The sequence below is a fragment of the Pocillopora damicornis genome, chromosome 2 (assembly GCF_964200805.1).
Source record: "Pocillopora damicornis chromosome 2, jaPocDami1.2, whole genome shotgun sequence".
Taxonomy (NCBI): domain Eukaryota; kingdom Metazoa; phylum Cnidaria; class Anthozoa; order Scleractinia; family Pocilloporidae; genus Pocillopora; species Pocillopora damicornis.
This window is the reverse complement of record NC_142671.1, coordinates 23,196,867-23,215,212: the sequence shown is the minus strand read 5'-3', so window position 1 is coordinate 23,215,212 and position 18,346 is coordinate 23,196,867. Positions and strand designations below refer to the sequence as shown.

Below are 18,346 nucleotides of genomic sequence, written 5' to 3'. Positions count from 1 at the left end.
GCTAAACTACATTCTGACAGTGGTAATTACTGCTCTCTATCAATAATGGTTTATCGATAGTTTATGTCTATTAAACAGTCGAAGCCTCACGTATTGGCAATATCGACTTGTAGTAAATTAAGCACTTACTTATGAAGTTCTCGTAGAAATCTTCTGGAATCTCTTCCTGGAAACATCCTTCAAGTAAACTGCACGCGCGAAGAGCCACTTTCGCGATTACATCTACGCCGCCAACGAATTATACTATTCCAATATTTAAACTTGTTAACCACAGCAGTACGCCATGTACCTATAGTTAAGCTAATTAATGGCTTCCGCGGACCCACATGGCCCGTGGGAATTGACTGTAAAAGCGTAATGCCTCGAGATTCATTAAGCATGGAATGAATGGTTTAAGTGAGTATAAAACGGAAGTTCATCGTTCACGTCAGCAGTCAAGGAGCCCTCTAGGATCGTGGAGGCTTCTTTGAACATGGCGTCTGTCTTTTGTTTGTTTGTTTTTTTTATAGTCTCTGCCGTAAAATGGCAACGGGAAAAACAGACTTTTACACTTTAAAATACATTTAAACTTACCTTAAAGGCGGATGCCAACTGCAAGCTTACCGATCTCATTTCAAATCTTTTCATTCTGAGTGGAAGAGGCTCCCGCCAACACGACGCGTGTTCGTCGTATTATTGAAGTTCCGTAAGTCATCGTCCACCATTTGTTAAGTTTCATTACCTCTTGACATGTTCTTTTTCTCTTGGGTCTCATTTTGAGCCCACTGACCGCCCGTCATTCTCATAGTCGACGTTCTATCTGTTTCTTGGCAGCTATTTTGTACAGTTTGATGTTTGTCTTGGGGGATGTATACTGCTGCAAAGAGTTGCGGCGGTTCCCATCCCTCCTCGATAAAATTGTTTGTTTAGCGAAATAAGCTAAGATACCTTATGAGTCATTCTTGACTCCATTTAACATCATAAAATAAGCTGAATTACACACGTAATTTGATTGGTTCTTACCTATGATCTATTGGAGAACAAACGCAGAGATGACGTCACCATTAATATCACTTTGCTTCTTCATAATAATATATAAAACAAGTAGACTCCATGTTGCCATGTGTCTGTTCAGCAACAGAGAATAACAGACGTCAAAATGTGATAGGAACATTAGTGACATACTCAGCTACACCTCGTGTGCCACTTTCTTGTTCTTACCACGTTTGGACGTCATCTGCGATCTGTTACTGAACAGAAGTACGAAAACATGGAATATAATTGTTAATTCAAATACTTTTTAACTGTGAAAAACGACATACTTGACAAATGTTGCGCTCCACGTGGTCTCACGTTTCCATTAAGAACATCAACTGTCAGGAATCTACTCCGATTCCCTTCCGTGCGGTCCCTTCAACCAAGAGCAGGTATGGCGTGGTCTTCTTCAAAATCTGGTGATACCTTTATACAATTCACCTGGTCTGCACTGAAGATACCAGACTCCAGCTTAATATCACTCTCGCTTTCATCTCAAGAACATAGATTTAAAATTTTTGCGTATTTTTTTCAGCTAAATCTGTTCGAGGCTCTTACGGTCAATCTAGATCCATTTTCCCAATACGAGAAGTTATTTACATAGTTCTTCCGCTGCTCTCCTACCAAGTTTTTTGTTTTGTTTTGTTTCGTTTTTTTTCGTTTATCTTTTTTCAATCTTAATTCCAGTATTTTTGGGAGGAAAAGAGAAATTGGGGTTAATCATAAACCCATCAGATGGGAAAATTTGTCACGCAATCTTCAGAGTTTCCCTGATCAGTCAGAGCTTCCATTTCATTAAATTAATGGATATGGCGGCCCCAGAAATTTGAATGTCTTTTCTTGTTCAATATCTTTGCCTTGACGATTTCAACTCAATAAAATCCAAACCACTTGAGCAGTAACTCGATTAAATCACTTAGGCATAAACTATCAGAGCTAAATACAAGCTGTATGATCTAATACCGGTTCTTATCTTTCCATTTCCTTTGCTCTCTACATGCAATAGGCCAACAGTCGCTTGCTGTGTACTTGTGCTGTCTATAAATTCACCAAAAACGAAGCGATTTTCGATGTGTTCGATTACCGAAAATTTTCTCATTCATTGGTGAGGAAGAAAGGCAAAAAAAGAGAAAGTGTGCTTCGTTCAGGAAGAAATCGTGACCCCGATGGCGACCTCCGAGATACTCACAGACTATACCCATTGAAACCGATAAATATTTATTCTTCAGATATAGCTTCTGTCATCACTGGCTTAGGTTCTCTCTCTTGCTACGATTCTGCTAAAATTCGATTTCAAGCCAGGATCAAACTTTGCTTCATACCTTTTGTAATTTTTAAGTTAGATACAACTCTTTTCTGATTGAATATTTCTTCAGAGATTTGTCATCTGTAGCTTAATCTTACTTATTACTTGCATTAGTTTAGCAATAGTTTAGCCCATACCCAGTCCTTTTCAGTCGTTCCAACATATTTCCCGCCATTCCTTGCGAGATGAAGCACGTATTAACTCTGCTGACTCAGTGTTGTGTCATTGAAGTTGATATGAGAGAAGAAAAACTTCAATAAAGCTAAAATAATTCTCGAATGCACTCCTTTCTCTTGACCAAACATGACAGAGAGTCAGGAATATGACGACCAGATGTTAATCGAGGACGACGGGCTTCGCTGTGTTGTCAAAATGGAACCTGAAGCAAGGGAGATTTCAAAGAGAATCATCTTGTTAATAGCGTGCTTGAGTGCCCTGTGTGACTGCCTTCTGTTGTCTGTAATCGGTATTTATAAAAAGTTTATTTTTTGGTTATTTTCTACCTCTTTCATCAACTCATTGACGCGTAATTTTGGCGGGCGTGCTTAGTATTTTGATTTTAACGACACTGGTAGGCTGGGGAGAGAAAGAAATTTGTACCGAGGGGGCGGTCGACGGTCAAAAATAAGGAGGAGGGGTGGGGGTGGGGAAGTGAAGATTACCCATGCCTGAAGTCATTGTTATTTTGCAGAACTCTGTTTGTGGGCAAACATATGTGTGGTTTTTTTTTGTCAGAAGACAGTGCTTCCGGTTTTTAATGTAACTCATTTTGATTGGTTTATTGCTAATTTCCAGAAATGCAGTGACGCGCAACTAATTATGGGGTGTTTTGCTTTTCAACAGTCTCTTCAGGCAGGCGTCTTCTTACCTTTCCTCCACCCCCTACCCCTCCCCCTACTGTCCACTCTAACTCCAAACCAAACATGGCCAGTTGGATAAATGATTGGGAGCTTATAACATTGGCTGGTGCTAATAAGATGCCTGTACTGTAGGCTACTCATAATGCTGAGGAAGGGGTTTGTTCAGCTTACATGTTTCCTTACTTTCCTAATTTTTAATCTGGCCCTCAGAGGTGATTTACATGTAAATTCTCCTTGGGACTCCAATATGTTATTATGTTTAAGGTAATGAGAACAAGTAAGCTTATCATCTAGAGGATGTTCTCTTGATATGATCCCTAATTCCTCTGTCTTACTTAAAAGAAACTTATTTAGCTGTTCCCCAGAGAACACTAAAAGATCACAATAATAATTTTTTTAAAAAATTTTTTAGTTTTTTTTAAGTTTAGCCAGTGAGCTACACTTCTGCAAACAGGAAGTTGTATCACACATTGTATTTCTCAAACAGTAAAAAACACATTGCTACTGGTATGAAAAGGTGCAGTTGGTTGTGTTAACAAAACTCCCTAATGAATTGTGTTTTAGTCACACTAACCAGGTAGGAGAAATAAAAAAAGTTGTACAACTACCTGTTTGCAGAAGTGCAGCTTCTTGGCATAACTTAACAAAAAGTCATTTCTGTGACTCCCCAGAAATAAATTCATAAAAATGTTATCACATAAAGGAAAGGGCATGGTTTTGAACTTGCTTGGCTCTATGGGATTAGGGAGCCTTTCTTGATTTCTGCTGTGGCTTATGCCTTTGAAAAATAACTTGCACTGTTATCAGAAACTCTTTCAAATTTCACACTTTCCTGAGATTGCAAAAATATTTGGATTCATTAATTATGGTAATGTGTTTTGTCTTTCTGCAGTACCAATTATACCAGTATATTTGGATGTAACTGAAATACCAACAACTAGACCACAGATTGCTGCCAACTCAACAAGCAACAAAACATTTGCAACTGTTTCCCCACCAACAGTAATAGATTCATCCATGGATCTCAAAATTGGGGCTCTATTTGCATCCAAAGCCTTTGTTCAGGTTTGTTCTTTCGATTTTAATTGAAGTTGTAAAGAGTACCTTAGTACCTAATCCTTTATCCTGAATATCAACTCTTTTCTATGGTTAATGCTTTCCAAAATAGCAAAGTTACTAAATTACAATATGGGACTAAACACAATATTTGTTTTAAATTGCAATGTTTCAGGGTAACCATTAAATAGTCTTCCACACTCTTGCAGCAGTGATCCCAAGATCTCATTGATAATTCTCTCTACTGTCTGCTGTACAGTTCTTAAAATATTAGTTTGGGGAATGTTGGTATTGGATCAATTAATAATCTCTAATTGATATTTTTCTTTATTCTCATTACTTGTCTGCTTGACAAGGTATCAATATTATAAGGAGAAATTCTGTCATGGTCACCCATGGGACATTGAGGGTTTCAAGACCCATATCTATTAAACATGACATGATTGCTGCAGAAAGCCATTAATCCTAAATATTATTTATTATGTGGTGTTATTCTGTGACCCCCAAAAAATCAATTTTATTCAATTAGTAACAAGAATTAAAGTGCAAATCTAAATTTATTTTCTGTCATTTTATGGATGCTATTAATTTAGCTGAATTTAGTAGATAAGATACCGTAGATATTAAACAGCATGTTTTGCCAAGAAGATCATCTTGAACCATTCAATAATAATTTTACCTGTACTATCTTACAGATTATGGTGAATCCAGCAGCAGGGCATCTAACAGAAAGGTATAAGGAAACTGGTTAAAAAAATTAATTATGATTTTATTATTAAGTTTCATAATTTTCAATAATGTGATTACATCATGTAGGTATCACCTTACTCACACTTTTGAAAAAAAGTTCAGGTTTTCTCCAAAGCCTGATTGGATTCATTCAATTAACCTCTCAAAGGAATTCATTTCACTTTTATACGAAAGAAGGTTTCTTCATTCAGAGGTGATAACAGCTGTTTCAAAACTGAGAGGAAATTCTTGCACATAATGACTAAAAATTGTGGAAATGTACACCCTTTGATTCAAATGGTTGATTATAAGTTACCTGTTATAATTTTAATTTGCAGAGTGGGTTACAGCATCCCATTATACAGTGGTTTTTGTGTCTTATTTGTATCAACTCTGGGTAATAACTATATTCTGGAGTTTTACTTAGTACATGTACTAGCTCATGTGAGCAACCCATAAATATGAATATTAATACAAGCAGACATATATCCTAATATCCCATTCTCACCAGCAAAACATGTTTGGTGAAACTGGGTTTGGCTGATCAAGAATCAGAAACAGAGATCTGAAAAACTGAATTTTTCATAGGCTGCAATACATGTAGTCACTGAATTTTATTTTCAATGTGTTCAATTTTAAGTCAATCAAGATCAGTTTAAGGAGCTACTATGAAGAAAATAATTTTTATTTTACTGCGTTTGACAAAACAGCCTTTAAAAAATGTGTTTACAAGCTTTGGTGTGATAGCTGTATTACACTATTAGCATTTACTTTTTGTGTGTGGTTTTACATGTACATGGTGTAAATTCAAATCATTTTGATTGCCAATTTAGTATTTTTCCACTATAGTTAAGGGTAAACTGTCTTATGATCTACTGTAAATGTCTGTTGCGATTTGATTCACTCATTTGGGTTGTGTAGATTTGTCAAAGTATGTATCCCTTGCCATAAGGATTTTTCTTTTGCATTTAGTGTATGGCTTTGCATCAGGATATTGGCTTCTCTTTGTAGCAAGGGCCATTCAGGGGTTAGGATCTTCTTTTGTTCTCATTTCTAGTAAGTGATTGTGTACTTGAGTAGTTTTATTGTCTACTTAAGCAGTAGACTGCACTTTCTATCAGTTTATTGGGCCAGGCATTATAACCTATGCAGGAGCTTGGGAGAACACTGTCTAGAAAAGTTTGTTTATCACAAGCAGGAGGCAGGTGATTTACAAACTCTCTTCATGTTGTCTCAACTTTCCAAGTGGCTTATTACACTGGTGAACCCATGGAAAGTGCAATCTTGCTCTTCTGAAACAAATACCAATTACATTGTAATTTTCTAGGTTTTTGACTAATCCAGTCAGTTGGAGTATATCAGTTATTTCAGAAAAGTTGAAGAAGCTTTGCCAGTAGTAGAAGTAGTTTCCTCACCTTTTTTTGTTGTTTCTTTTTATTGGTTGACAGCACATAATTATTTTCTGATGACTGTGAGTGTTAAAAATTGAAACTGAAAAGTATGTTCCACCTGCTAAAAATGGATATCTGTACAGTGCTTTGGCATTATAAAAATAACTAAGAACCTTAATGACAAAGGAAGAGTTTTGTATGAAACTAGTAGGGCTTATCTAAGGTTATGAAGCTGTTTGCTTGTCTAAATTTTTGTTTGTTTGACTGATATTTTAAGGTTTAGCAATGCTTGCAGCTGCCCACCCTGATGATAACGAACGTGGGACAGCAATAGGTATAGCAATGGGAGTGACAGGCCTTGGTGTTCTAGGTATGTATTAGTGAACTAGTAAAGCTATTGATTATGTTGTTAAAGACTGTTTCCCTGAAGTTTTCTAAATCATTTCTCTGTTAGAGGAATGCTAGTGGACCGTGATGATTTGGGCTTCTTTAATTTTTCTCTCCAGTGTGACGATTCTTATAAATTAGATGTTTATTCATCTGGTAAACAGTGGTCATGTTGCCATGGTGTTATGTAGTAACAGTGTGATCATAGCTAAGCAGTGCACATTAATACAACAACATATTCTTAACTGATATGGGGGATCCTACAAATCTGTCTAAAGCATAAGGAAATATATTAGTACGGCAGTAACCCTTTTACTCCCAAGATTTGATTGACCAAACATTAAATTCTAGGGAACTTGGTGAGTGCTAATAGTCCTAGCTCTTCTTTGGTTTTATGACTGAAAATGTTCTCTTCACATTTGTAGCCGGGCCCCCCTTCGGAGGATTGTTTTACAGTATTGGAGGCAAGGGCCTTCCATTCTTTATACTTGCTGGTTTCATTTTTTTAACATTTGGTTAGTATAATTATGTTTTTATTGATGGTTCCCGTCATTTTTTAAATTGTTTTATTATAAACATAACCTAGTGCTGGGAGGGTCACTTTTATAACTCCCCCCTTGTGACAAGTAACCCTTAAATAAGAGGAAATTGTTAGTCCAAGGTTACAATTTGTGCCCAACAAAATCAAGGCAGTATATAATCACGAAATATCTTCTCTATTTGGAAAATTGATATTAGAGTATGAGACTATTAATGTAAAGGTTGTTTGTATCACTAATAGGTTAGTACACTTACATTCTGATATAGAAATTTTCTATACTGCATTTTTGAATTATCAGTTTAATAGATTATTTACTTCTTGATGAAATATGTGTTGTTTGGCTAGGTGTGGGTGGTTAAAGCAGAAGAAATGAATATGTTTAGTCTTATCATAATTCAATTTTCATTTGTCACTGTGAGACATATTCTAATTAAATTGTGGATTTTTTATATAGTAAGCAGTACTCTTGAATTTAATCCCAGAAAAAATAATTTTAAAAAATTAGCAGAGTGGTCTATAAACATCCAATGTTTAGTTCACTTTAATTATTTTCTTTCCTTAGTGTTGGTGGTTATTAGTCAGAAGCCAGTTATGCCAAAAGATGTAAGTTATGATGAAATTCATCATTCATGCTGAAGTATTCTTGATAAGGCATAGTATCTTTAACTACGCATTGAACAGAGCCTGATATAGTTAAATGGTTCTTGGAAATGGATGCTTATGAGGAATATCCAGGACAAAAAAGTAGGGGTTACACTAATCTAATGTATGTGAATGATACTCAAATCTTTAAAAAAAATCTTTAAAAACAAATGCTGAAGTTATTTTACAACAGTAAAAATTTGATTTAAAGTAGATGTTTATTTGTAGACAGTAAAACCCACCCTCAAGGACTTGTTGTCAGATCCTTACATTCTGATTGCCAGTGGTAAGTTGGGTTAAGGAAATGTGTTACTTGTAGTTTGAAGGAGGCCAGCAGGGATTTTTTTCAAAACTGAGCCTCTGATTGATTAAGAAAACTTCAAAATGCTAGCATCAAGTTTTCACCTCTCCTCACCTACAGTTTTAATTACAACAATCGCCATTAAGTTTTGAAATATGTGATCCACAACACTGAAGTTTAGAATGCATGGGGATAAAGAAATAATGGTAATTTTATTTTCATTAACTGGCCACAAGAGTTATAAAATAATCTTTTTCTTATTTTTATTCTATGAGATCTGAAAGCAGTATATCAGTAGCACATAAGTTTGACAGTTTATGTGTCTGCCAAGCAAAGTTTTCTTTCCTCAAATTGTACCAAATGACTCTCTTCATCATATGGACTGGTACATCATTTTGCCAGTACTCTTTGCATGTTTTAAAGTATGCTCTCAAAATTCTGAATTGTGTGATTCAGAAAGCAGAGTGTGAGAAGCATACCAGTAGTTTTACTATCACTAACCAGCTGGAAAAGAGTTACCAATCTGTCAGTGACTAATTTTATTCAATAGAATGTGACAGCAGGACATGAAACCTAATACCCCTAAGAGTGAATAGCATCTAATATCTACTTACAGTATCACCACCTAATCAAATATTAAGGTAACGAGAGTAAAGGAAATGGTCACCAACTAGAGAAGCTCTGGATTATGAAGCAAATTCTCCTCACCAGTACCTTAAACAAAAATTAGTTGTAGACATTTTACATCATCTACCCTTTAACTGTTGAAGGGTATGCACCCAATTTCTGGATATCAAACTGAGGAACCAAATTGTTTGATCTTAATGACCATTATGTCAAATTTCCCAATTTTAACTATGTAAGATGTTCTTGAGAATTTTTCTGGTCATCTTGAGTAAGGAGAAACATAATGTGATTATGACGTGTTATCTGTTGGTAGGTGCTGTATGTTTCTGCAACATGTCATTTGCTCTGCTAGAACCAACATTACCAATATGGCTGTTAGAAACTATGGATGCCAAGAAATGGCAGATAGGTAAGGAAATGAAGTTACAGTTAACCCCTTCCCTTGCTTGGGGCATATAAATTTCTAGAACCTGCAAATAAGGGGGCTAAAGGAGATGAAGGCTTTTTAGAGATGGGGACTCCTTATTGAGGGAATTTTACCAAGTGCCAAAGTGTGAGACAGTATTCTCCTTCTGCACTGTTAACCAGTTTTTACAAATAACCAGTGCCCATCTTTGGTTTATGTGATCAGAAAAGAAAGTGTGCTATTAAATTTAACAGGTGTAAATTAAGAAGTCTGTTGGAAGAGAGATAAAAGATAGCCCAATATGTCTGAACCTGTGTAGCCCAGCTGCTTTTCTTACTGACTGTCCTTTTATAGCTTGACTTCATCTGCTTGACTTTTTTTTTTCTTTGAATAACACTGCTGAACAGAAGAGTTTTTCTGTTGTTGCAAGTAAACTTCATTCAAACTGCAGCCAAGAAAAGGAAGTTTGTGGTTTCACATTTTTTTTTTCTTGAAAGTTTGCCATTATAACCCTTTATTTCATATACAAGAGCCAGCTCTCCTTAGCTTGGTCCAAAATTTTGTAATATTTGCCACAGGGAATGAATGGAAGTTATGTGTAATCAATCTGAAAATGATCTGTTGAAAAAATTTATGGTTTTTCATTTTACAGGTCTTATTTTCCTGCCCTCTACTGGAGCATACCTTATAGCAACACCACTCTTAGGAAAACTGGGCAATATCATCGGCAGGTCTGTAGGAGTGATGCTATATGTTTGAGTACTTATACATGAGGTTTCAGATTGCTTTTGTCATAACTTGATTTCAGAAAAAGTTGTTAGGGAGATCAAACTTCTGACTTATAATGGTAATAGGACCGAGTGGAGTCCAATTCGGTCCGTAATCGTAGCAGTGATTAACAAAATTTGATGACAGCTAAGCGGGAGTCTGATTTTTCAATAATGAGTATGACAGAAATTCCTTTTAGCAATCAATCATAATTGTTACAATTTCCAAAAACAACAAATACTTTTAGGACAAATATGTTCAGTGGAGACAATGTCTAAGTAAGAAATTCCTCAACTTTGGAAATTCTACAATTTTTTTTAAGATAAGTGCTTGTTGTTATGGTTATTATTATCAATTCTGTGATTGGAGGATTTGACTGACAGGACTGTCAGCCAATTGTCCGATTACGCTGTCGGATTACAACTCTAGAGAATGATTAGTGAACAATAAAGCAGCTAATGCACCAATCACATTCGAGGAAATTGTAATGGTTATGGTTAATAAATGAATGAGAGTGATATTGGCAGTAATGAACACTACTGAAGCAGCAGTGAACATAAAGCTTCGGGTTCATAGTGAACCAGTTAAATGCCCAGCTCCCAGTTGGTAGAGCACTACACCGGTATCGCAGAGGTCGTGGGTTCAAATCCCGAATTTTTTTCAGACTTTAGTTACTGCTTAAGTAGAGTTTATTACTGTAAAGATCACCCTCATTCATTTAACATATTTTATTCTGGACGATCACTTAGGTTAAAATGGAAAAATTGTGAGCTGCGGAAAGACGGTGAATGGTAAAATTGTGTGTTAAAATCTAACACCTTGAAAACAAGTGTTATCTTAACTCAGGAGTGAATTTCTCCTGTTTTTTCTATTTTAGGTGGCTTGCATCTCTGATTGGACTTGTGTTGGTTGCTGTTAGTTTATTTGTGGTGAGTATTTCCTTTCCAATTTAATTCAAAGCTTCAAAGTTACCAAGGCATGTTACTGTCGCATTTAGCAGCCTGAGCCTTTTTCTGTACTACTTTCAGATGATCCGTACTTTCTGGTTTCTAAATGGTGTACTGAGTATAGGCTTTTCGAATTGAGTAAAGACAAACGTGAGAAGAATCTCACTGAAAAGTGGATATGGCAGGCACAACCTAGCCTCTTTCTTGCCGATCGTGTGGAGTCTTCATCCGAAAAATTCCTGCAGGGAAAAAATCCTGCAAAATAAAACACCACAAAACCTTTACCTCTACCTGCAAACTAGGCAGGGGGTTTTTAGAGAAGTTTTTTGTTCAATTTGTTGTCGGTGTTATTACCCTCTAAGATTGTTAAGCTGGAATTGAGTGATATTTATCTAATGGTTAACGAGCAAGCTCTTTCGCAGGGTGATTCATTCTCACCTCTCCCCGTGAAGAGAGCCAGAAGGAAAGTCAGAAGCATATAACTCAGAATAGGTTATATACTTCTGGTGGTATAGAGCGTGTTGTAAATCATCAAGTGAAGGAAGGTGATGTGCTGTGCTTCGTTCTTTTTTACTTGTTCATCTTCTTGAACAGAAAGATCGCCAGCAAGTTGCAAGTAGCAGAAATTTCGGTTATTACGAACCGTACACTTTTGTTTCTGCAGAAATCAAAATATCGAACATCCGCTTGATAGCACTCACAAAAGCTTTCGTGCTTTACGATAGTATTGATAAGCGGCGGTTTCCTGTTTCATGGATCGTTGCTTGCGAGACTCCACAATGTCCTGTAGAGTGCCAACACCTTCATTGAGATTAATCATTTCATCAAGGAATTTCCTTAAGTGAGGGCAGATTTTCCTTGTCACGGAATGGACAGTAATTAACATAAACACATAATTGATGTTTTCCCATCAGCTGTTCTGTATTTTTACACATTGTTCACAGGTTCCGGTTGCGAAGACCCTGGCTGTTCTTGTAGCCCCGCTGTTTGCCCTGGGCTTTTGTATCGGTGAGTTAAGGCCGGATGTGATTCAGTTCATTTTTTACCTTTTATGTTTTTCCATGTTACACCTTTTCTCAAAAGGGAGTTTGTGCGGAAGTTCAAACACGGCAGGTGGTAATATTAGGGACTTCGAAAAAAACACATCTTGCCCTAAAGATATCAAGTTTTACTTCCGAAAGAGAGGGAAACATATGTTTTTTCAGTGTGGTTTGTTTTCAGTCATCAGCAACTTCAATTTTCTTAAAAATTTTTTCCGACATGATACAAATTTAGATAAGGACGTAGAGCAATTTAAAGGCGGACCTACCAGTGAGAGGATCTGTTCTCGATCAATATTCCATCGTGGGTTATTTTTGTACTCAGTTAAACTAATCGCTGTTTTCATTATAGATTTTTATCGCCTTGTGAGCACGAGATATATTTTGTCATTAGTTACCATCGTGAAGGGTAATTTAATGGAGGTTAAGTGTGCAGTGAAGTGATTCAAGAGGAACCCGCTGTGATGTGATTCGACCATGGCACGCAACTTTGTGGATAAGCGGAGAAAATATTAAACTTTCAGTCTTAACAAGGACAGACTTTTTCGTAACCAAGCACTATTTTATGCAGTGGATTGTAATGAGGTTGCTTCAGTTAGAACCTTCCACTGTGGAGAAGGATTTTTTGCTTAATTTGTGTTGTTATTGGTTTTGGCTCAGTGGGTTTCGTGGGTGTCTATTACTAAGTTGTGACACGCAACTAAATCATTCATGACAGTGTACTTCAATTCAAGAAAATGAATACTCTCAAGACTATTTAAGATAATTACCGAAGTCAAAGTTGTTATTTCAAGATGTCATAATTTGTGAGTGTGCGTGTATTTGTGTGTGTCAAGCAGAGTAACTTAACAAAGGAGTTTAAACAAAGCCTATTATTAGTGTCGTGGCAATGGATGTGAGTTAAGAGAACTGCGGTGGCATCGCCTGGGGCTGGTGCCTTTTAATAGCTTAATTACTGAATAGACAGTACTCTTTTGTAATGTAAACGAAACCTCTCATTACTTGATGGTGTGTAGGAATGGTTGATGCATCCATGGCTGCCACCTTGGCCTACCTTGTGGACATCAGGTAAGTGTTAATGGGATCGTTAATGATTTCATCTCCTTGTTTTTGTGTGACTGCAAGTAGATACACCGAGAGGGCGATACACTTAAGACTTAGAAGGTCAACTCCTAACGTCTTCCCTCCCGCCTCCCCTCCCCTACCTCCTAGCGTTTCCCGCCCCTAATCCCTCCCCCTTCCCTGTAACACATTCGTGTGCCCCCAAAAAACGGATGAAGAGTATTTCTAAGACATGGCTTTCTTCATGCCTTGGATAAGTTACTGTGATTTGTTTTTAAACGTTGGTTGTTGAAATGTTTTTGTTCTTTTATTGCCTTGAGCCGTTTGGCCCATGTTTGCAAATTGGTGTGCTTTCTTTAGCTACTTACATGATTACTGATACCCTGAGCCATATTTGAGCGACATTTTTAAATCAGGTGCTGATGTAAAGGGCACCATTTTAACCATAAGATAACCTTAACCTTTGTTTCCCCTGACCACATTTGCTAAAGTACCTTTACATTGCCTCTTTAAAGTTACCCACCCGAGATTTCTTGCCATTAGGTGATAACTGTACTTTGTGCATACTGAGCGTTTTTTCGGAATGAATTCCAAACCCAGATTTAAATTTTTGTACTTTTATTCCTGAAACTGAACGTCTGTAAACGACTTTTGGTACAGTTCTGTTTTCACTATCACTAAAGACATTGAGTTTTTACCTTAATCAGCAGTGCTATTTTCTCCCCTTCAGACACGCCTCTGTATATGGCGCTGTATTTGCTATTGAAGATTTTGCGGCCTCAGTCGGTTTCGCCTTTGGTATGTGTGTTTAGTTCCTTGCTAAACCAATAAACACGCACTAACATATTGAATGCACTTTTCATCGTCCTGAAGTCCAGGATAATTCTTGTCTCTAATACGAATCTATATATAATTGAAATTTAAGAAGGAGGAAATCCTAAATGATTTTTACCTGTTTTTCAAGTGTACTGTTTCCGATTGGCCGTACATCAGGGTTTCAAAAAATTTTGCCATAAGCGGTTGTCGTTGTTGTAATGGGCGGTTGTATTCAGGAAAGGAGTCGTAAGGCGAAAGCAAAACACAAGAACTTGCTAGTACGCTAAACAGATGGCAGTTAGTTGTCATCTAGGCGACGGCAGACCGCCGGTAGTTGGCTTTTGTTGAATCGTCTGCCCTACATTGACTTTTTTTTACGTGCTTTGACATTTGCATTTGCGTCAGTTCACTGAACGCTGGACAAGTTCACGTTAGGTTTCGTAAAAGTGTTATCCGTGAAACTTTTTCCACTTTAGTCAGTTAAGGGTAAGCGTGAGTTGTTTTAATGTGTATGTGTTTCATAAAAATGTTATCTATTTTCACTAATGACCTTGAAGTAATCGACATATAATTTGATTTTTAGGACCACTTCTTGGAGGAGTAATTGTATCTGAAGGAAGTTTTCAATGGTAGGTAACTGTTTCAGTTTTAGTGGCGAAATTCTACCGTATTATGTGATCGTAAAAAGCTCAGTTTCCGGTGACTGGGGTTCTGAAAACCACGAATACCTGAACATCATGAACTGCTACCTCCCTCTTTATGAGGACTAAAGAAATAAAGTTAAATGCGAAAAGAAAAAAATTTTTTGCTTTCCTTTTTAAGGCTCCTCACTTACAAAGTCAGACTATTTTCGCTAAACACTATCAGGGAGCATTACAATTTTCGTTTCTCCGACAGTTCCGCAACTGGTTGTTCACACAATATTCGGGAAACGACTTAAGGTTTCTAAATTCTATGCCAAACTACACGAAAGTTGTCAATTCCTGTACTAAACCAGTGAGTTAAATTAGGATATATAGCCAACTGCCCATCACCTACATACTACCTGTTCAAAACATTATTTATCCCCGAAAAAGTTGACGCTATTTCATCCTCTGCATCGCGGCTGTTTCTTGTTTCTTGTTTCCCGTTTACTCTGAACCGTGGGCACTGAAATTTTCCAGCGAACTTTACATTCGCTGCTTCAGGGTCAGACCAAAGCGAAGATGACTGCTTTTACTACCGTTTCGGTGAATGACATGGAAACGAAAAAAGGTAGAGCCCAGGATATATTACACAGAAATACCTCGATTAGTTTATCAAGAATGTGTCTCTTTTATCGCTTGTTCTTTCAGGCTTCTGCGTGGATTAGCGATTCTGAATCTTTTCTTTGCTCCACTCCTTGTGTTTTTGAGAAACCCACCAGCCAAACATCAATTATTGCAGAATGAGGACACAGAAGGTAGAATTGACAGACATGTTACAATTGTGGTATTTATTGTATCCCAGATGTCGTTTGAAATAACTCGGCAGCGTCTTCCTTGTGGCGTTTTAAGGTATTTTGAGCCGATCATAGAAAATCTCCCTTACCTAGAACGAAGCCTTGAAACTAAAACAAAAAAAAATGTAACGGAAGAGGCATATCCAAGGATGGTTCAGGATAAAAAAGAAAGGTTAGTACGGATTGCAAATTTTGACTTTTCAAAAATTTTGGCTAATTTGGACCCTAGTCCTTTGAAATCCATGGCCAGATTTCAAAACCACGTTTGTGTGGGTTCAAGAAACCAAAGGTTCAGTTTGGAAGAAACTTGCGTTTGTCTAATAGGGACACAAACTTCCTCTGACTGTAATAACAAGAGCAATTTCTAATTGAGTGTTGAAAGTAAATCTGGGATTGCTTTGGTTTTGCTTTACGTCCCTCGGTGATTGGTCCAGAAAACCCGTGCCACTCTCTCAACCAATCAGATGCAAAACTATAGCCAATCACGACATGATCACCCCGCGCTTTAGGCTGTTTGCTTGTTGTTTCTTGAGTTTTCATTGGTTCTTTCGGATATTCTGCTTTCTTCTGATTGGCCATTGTGATTTCTTGGTTTTGATTTCACGATACTTAATCGAAAAGCGCTCTTTTGGTGTTTGAGATTTACGGTGTAGAGTTACAGTGATAAACGGAATTTAGTCCATAATTTGCGGCAACATGTCCTAGATACTGGATCCCTTTCACGTTTATCAATCGAATTGAAGACTATCTGTAATTCAGTCAAAACTAAGTCACATGTCGTCACAACGGCAAATTAGATAATAACGAAGTACATTAAGACTGTAATGGAAACTTTAAGTCGTGATGGAATTAACAACAACTACAAGCTCTTATAATCGAGGTCTTGTTACTTTTCTATCCAAATGATTGAGAGGGTAAGGCGAGATTTTAATACCAATTTCAGAGCGAACTGACAAAAGCAGTGCAATTCCGGATTACACTGTCGACACTCCACTGCAATTGCTACATATTTGGTTACTGCTACTGTGATATGCCTTTAACAGGATTTGACCCCAAAGTCTTTGTCGTTCTGTGCACATTTAGCTTTTCGTGTTGAGCTTTCCGGAATGAACTCTAATCCGCTTAGATGCATTTAGACGGCAATAAAAGAAAGCTTTGAAAACTTTCTGTAGCCATTTGTAGATATTACTCGTTAATTTTCAACTGCCAGTTTATAAAGAAGATGTTACTGACTAATTCTGAATTGAGTTACGGAAACTTCTCATGGTTTTTCTTTATTATCATAATTAAAACAGATGTTTAAACACATTACGGATTTAGCAGTCTTTAAGAATTAGACCTTATACCATAATTTACAACGATCATTGGTGGCTAATGGGCTTAACATTTCCAATATCCTTTTTGGATCGTTGCCAACATGATTTAACTTGTTCAGGATAATTTAGTTAACCCAAGTTCAAAATCTGTTCAGTTTTACACTATAGGATGGTTTCAGTTTCAGGTATTGATGAACAAATGGAGCCAGCAGAAATGCGAGAGAGCTGTGAATGAGCGTGTGGAGAGATTTGCCAGAAGGTAAGGTTCAGTAGTAGCTTACCTAAAAGTTCCAAATTTTTTTGCGGTTAAACTAATTATAGCCGTCTCTTCTGCTGAAGTGATCTTAGCGTTTTCTTTGCAAAAAATAGAAATCTTTTGAAGTACGGTTCAAGTGTTAGTTAGTGCTTCTGCTGTAAGTTGGAAGAAACTTCGGGTTGCGCAACACTCGAAAGTCAAATCAGTGAATGAGCACTGATGTGCTATATTTATTTTCCTTCTGCAAGGCTTTCTTTGCTGTTATTTTTAAACCAGTACAAAGGACTTTGGACTTTCCGGGTGCTGAAGTTCAGCGACACTTAGCGGGAGAACTAGTCAACAATTCATCCTGACAAATACATCTTCGAGATCATTCCAGACTATTAATGGCTCTAATTATAAGTGTAACGTCTAATATGCTATCTGCCCCCTTCCTGTTGATCTCAATTTGTTTTTGTGCCTGGTGCTGACTGAGGGGGCAACACGTATCGGAAATTTAGAACGTAATCCATGTAAACAAGGGGAACTAAATGTTCGTGTGAAATTGATCACTGCAGTATTTTTGAGTTGTTGATATTTGTGATGGCGGTTGATCCAAAGGTAGAACGTTAATTATTGTTCACGAGCTAAGTGGCCTGTGAGAGAGTACCTCGGTTTGGTACTTCTCTTCCTTTTCCCCCCTCCCCCTCCCCCCTGATGAGATGCTGGTCCACTTTAGACCTTTAGCTCATCATCCATATCCCTCAAAGTTTGCAGATCTTCTGGTTGGAGTGAGGCTCTTTAAGATAAAAGGGTCTTACCTAATAACACGACGCAATCACCTCGGCCAAGATTCTAACACGTATTTTTTTTTCTCCGGAATCAACCACGTTGACCATTTTTCCCTTCATTAGTAACTCACCCTTTCACCAATTTAGATATTTGAAGACGTAATCCAGTATATGACAATGACCACCCCCCCCCCCCCACTCCCTCACCCCATCCTTTGCCTTAGATACTGTGATGACTATTTTTTCTCTTGTGTAGAAACCGAGATTGTTCATTCCTACAGAAGATTTGAAGGCCTTATTTACATCGGTGTTCACTTACTTGCGGGAAAAAAATCCGAGAGCAAGAACGAGGAAAAGACAGAACTGGCAGCTGGTGCTGTCCCAGCGTTTTAGTCTGGCTCAGATGAAATCTGAGTCGTATTTTTATCAGGAGATTTCTTTCGGTCTGAAGTGGAATTGGATTCGTTCCTTCGCCACGCTTAAGCTGGACATTTGAAAAATATTAAGAAATTTATTTAAATGGTGATTTTGAGCAAAGAACACTTAAACTAAACGTTCAAAACAATTATCTTAGCTTTTTTAATTATTTTTACTTCAAAACGAAAATTTATTAAACAACAAATTTGAATAA

General features: G+C 37.2%; 2 protein-coding genes across 8 annotated transcripts in view; one reads left to right on the top strand and one right to left on the bottom strand.

Annotated features, from left to right (window-relative positions):
• LOC113665260 (uncharacterized) overlaps positions 1-267 on the bottom strand; it is a 37,814-nt gene extending 37,547 nt beyond the window's left edge. Inside the window, exon 1 of the mRNA XM_089195153.1 lies at positions 130-267. The gene's annotated coding sequence lies outside the window, so the exon portion shown is untranslated. The remainder of the gene's footprint in view (positions 1-129) is intronic.
• Positions 268-2,493: 2,226 nt separating this feature from the next.
• LOC113686527 (synaptic vesicular amine transporter) lies at positions 2,494-18,346 on the top strand. 7 transcript variants are annotated; one of them, XM_089195147.1, is made up of 20 exons: positions 2,494-2,786; positions 4,073-4,245; positions 4,932-4,969; positions 5,304-5,362; positions 5,938-6,021; positions 6,634-6,726; positions 7,169-7,258; positions 7,847-7,887; positions 8,155-8,212; positions 9,168-9,263; positions 9,913-9,991; positions 10,906-10,957; positions 11,920-11,983; positions 13,032-13,083; positions 13,808-13,875; positions 14,477-14,522; positions 15,228-15,334; positions 15,467-15,545; positions 16,869-16,948; positions 17,972-18,346. In XM_089195147.1, the coding sequence occupies exons 1-19, from the start codon at positions 2,624-2,626 to the stop codon at positions 16,879-16,881; spliced, it is 1,455 nt and encodes a 484-aa protein (XP_089051273.1). In that variant the 5' UTR covers positions 2,494-2,623; the 3' UTR covers positions 16,882-16,948; positions 17,972-18,346. The 7 variants fall into 7 exon arrangements, with proteins under 7 accessions (XP_089051273.1, XP_089051274.1, XP_089051275.1 ...); XM_089195148.1 differs by lacking the exon at positions 17,972-18,346 and adding an exon at positions 17,194-17,336; XM_089195152.1 differs by lacking the exon at positions 2,494-2,786 and adding an exon at positions 3,142-3,336.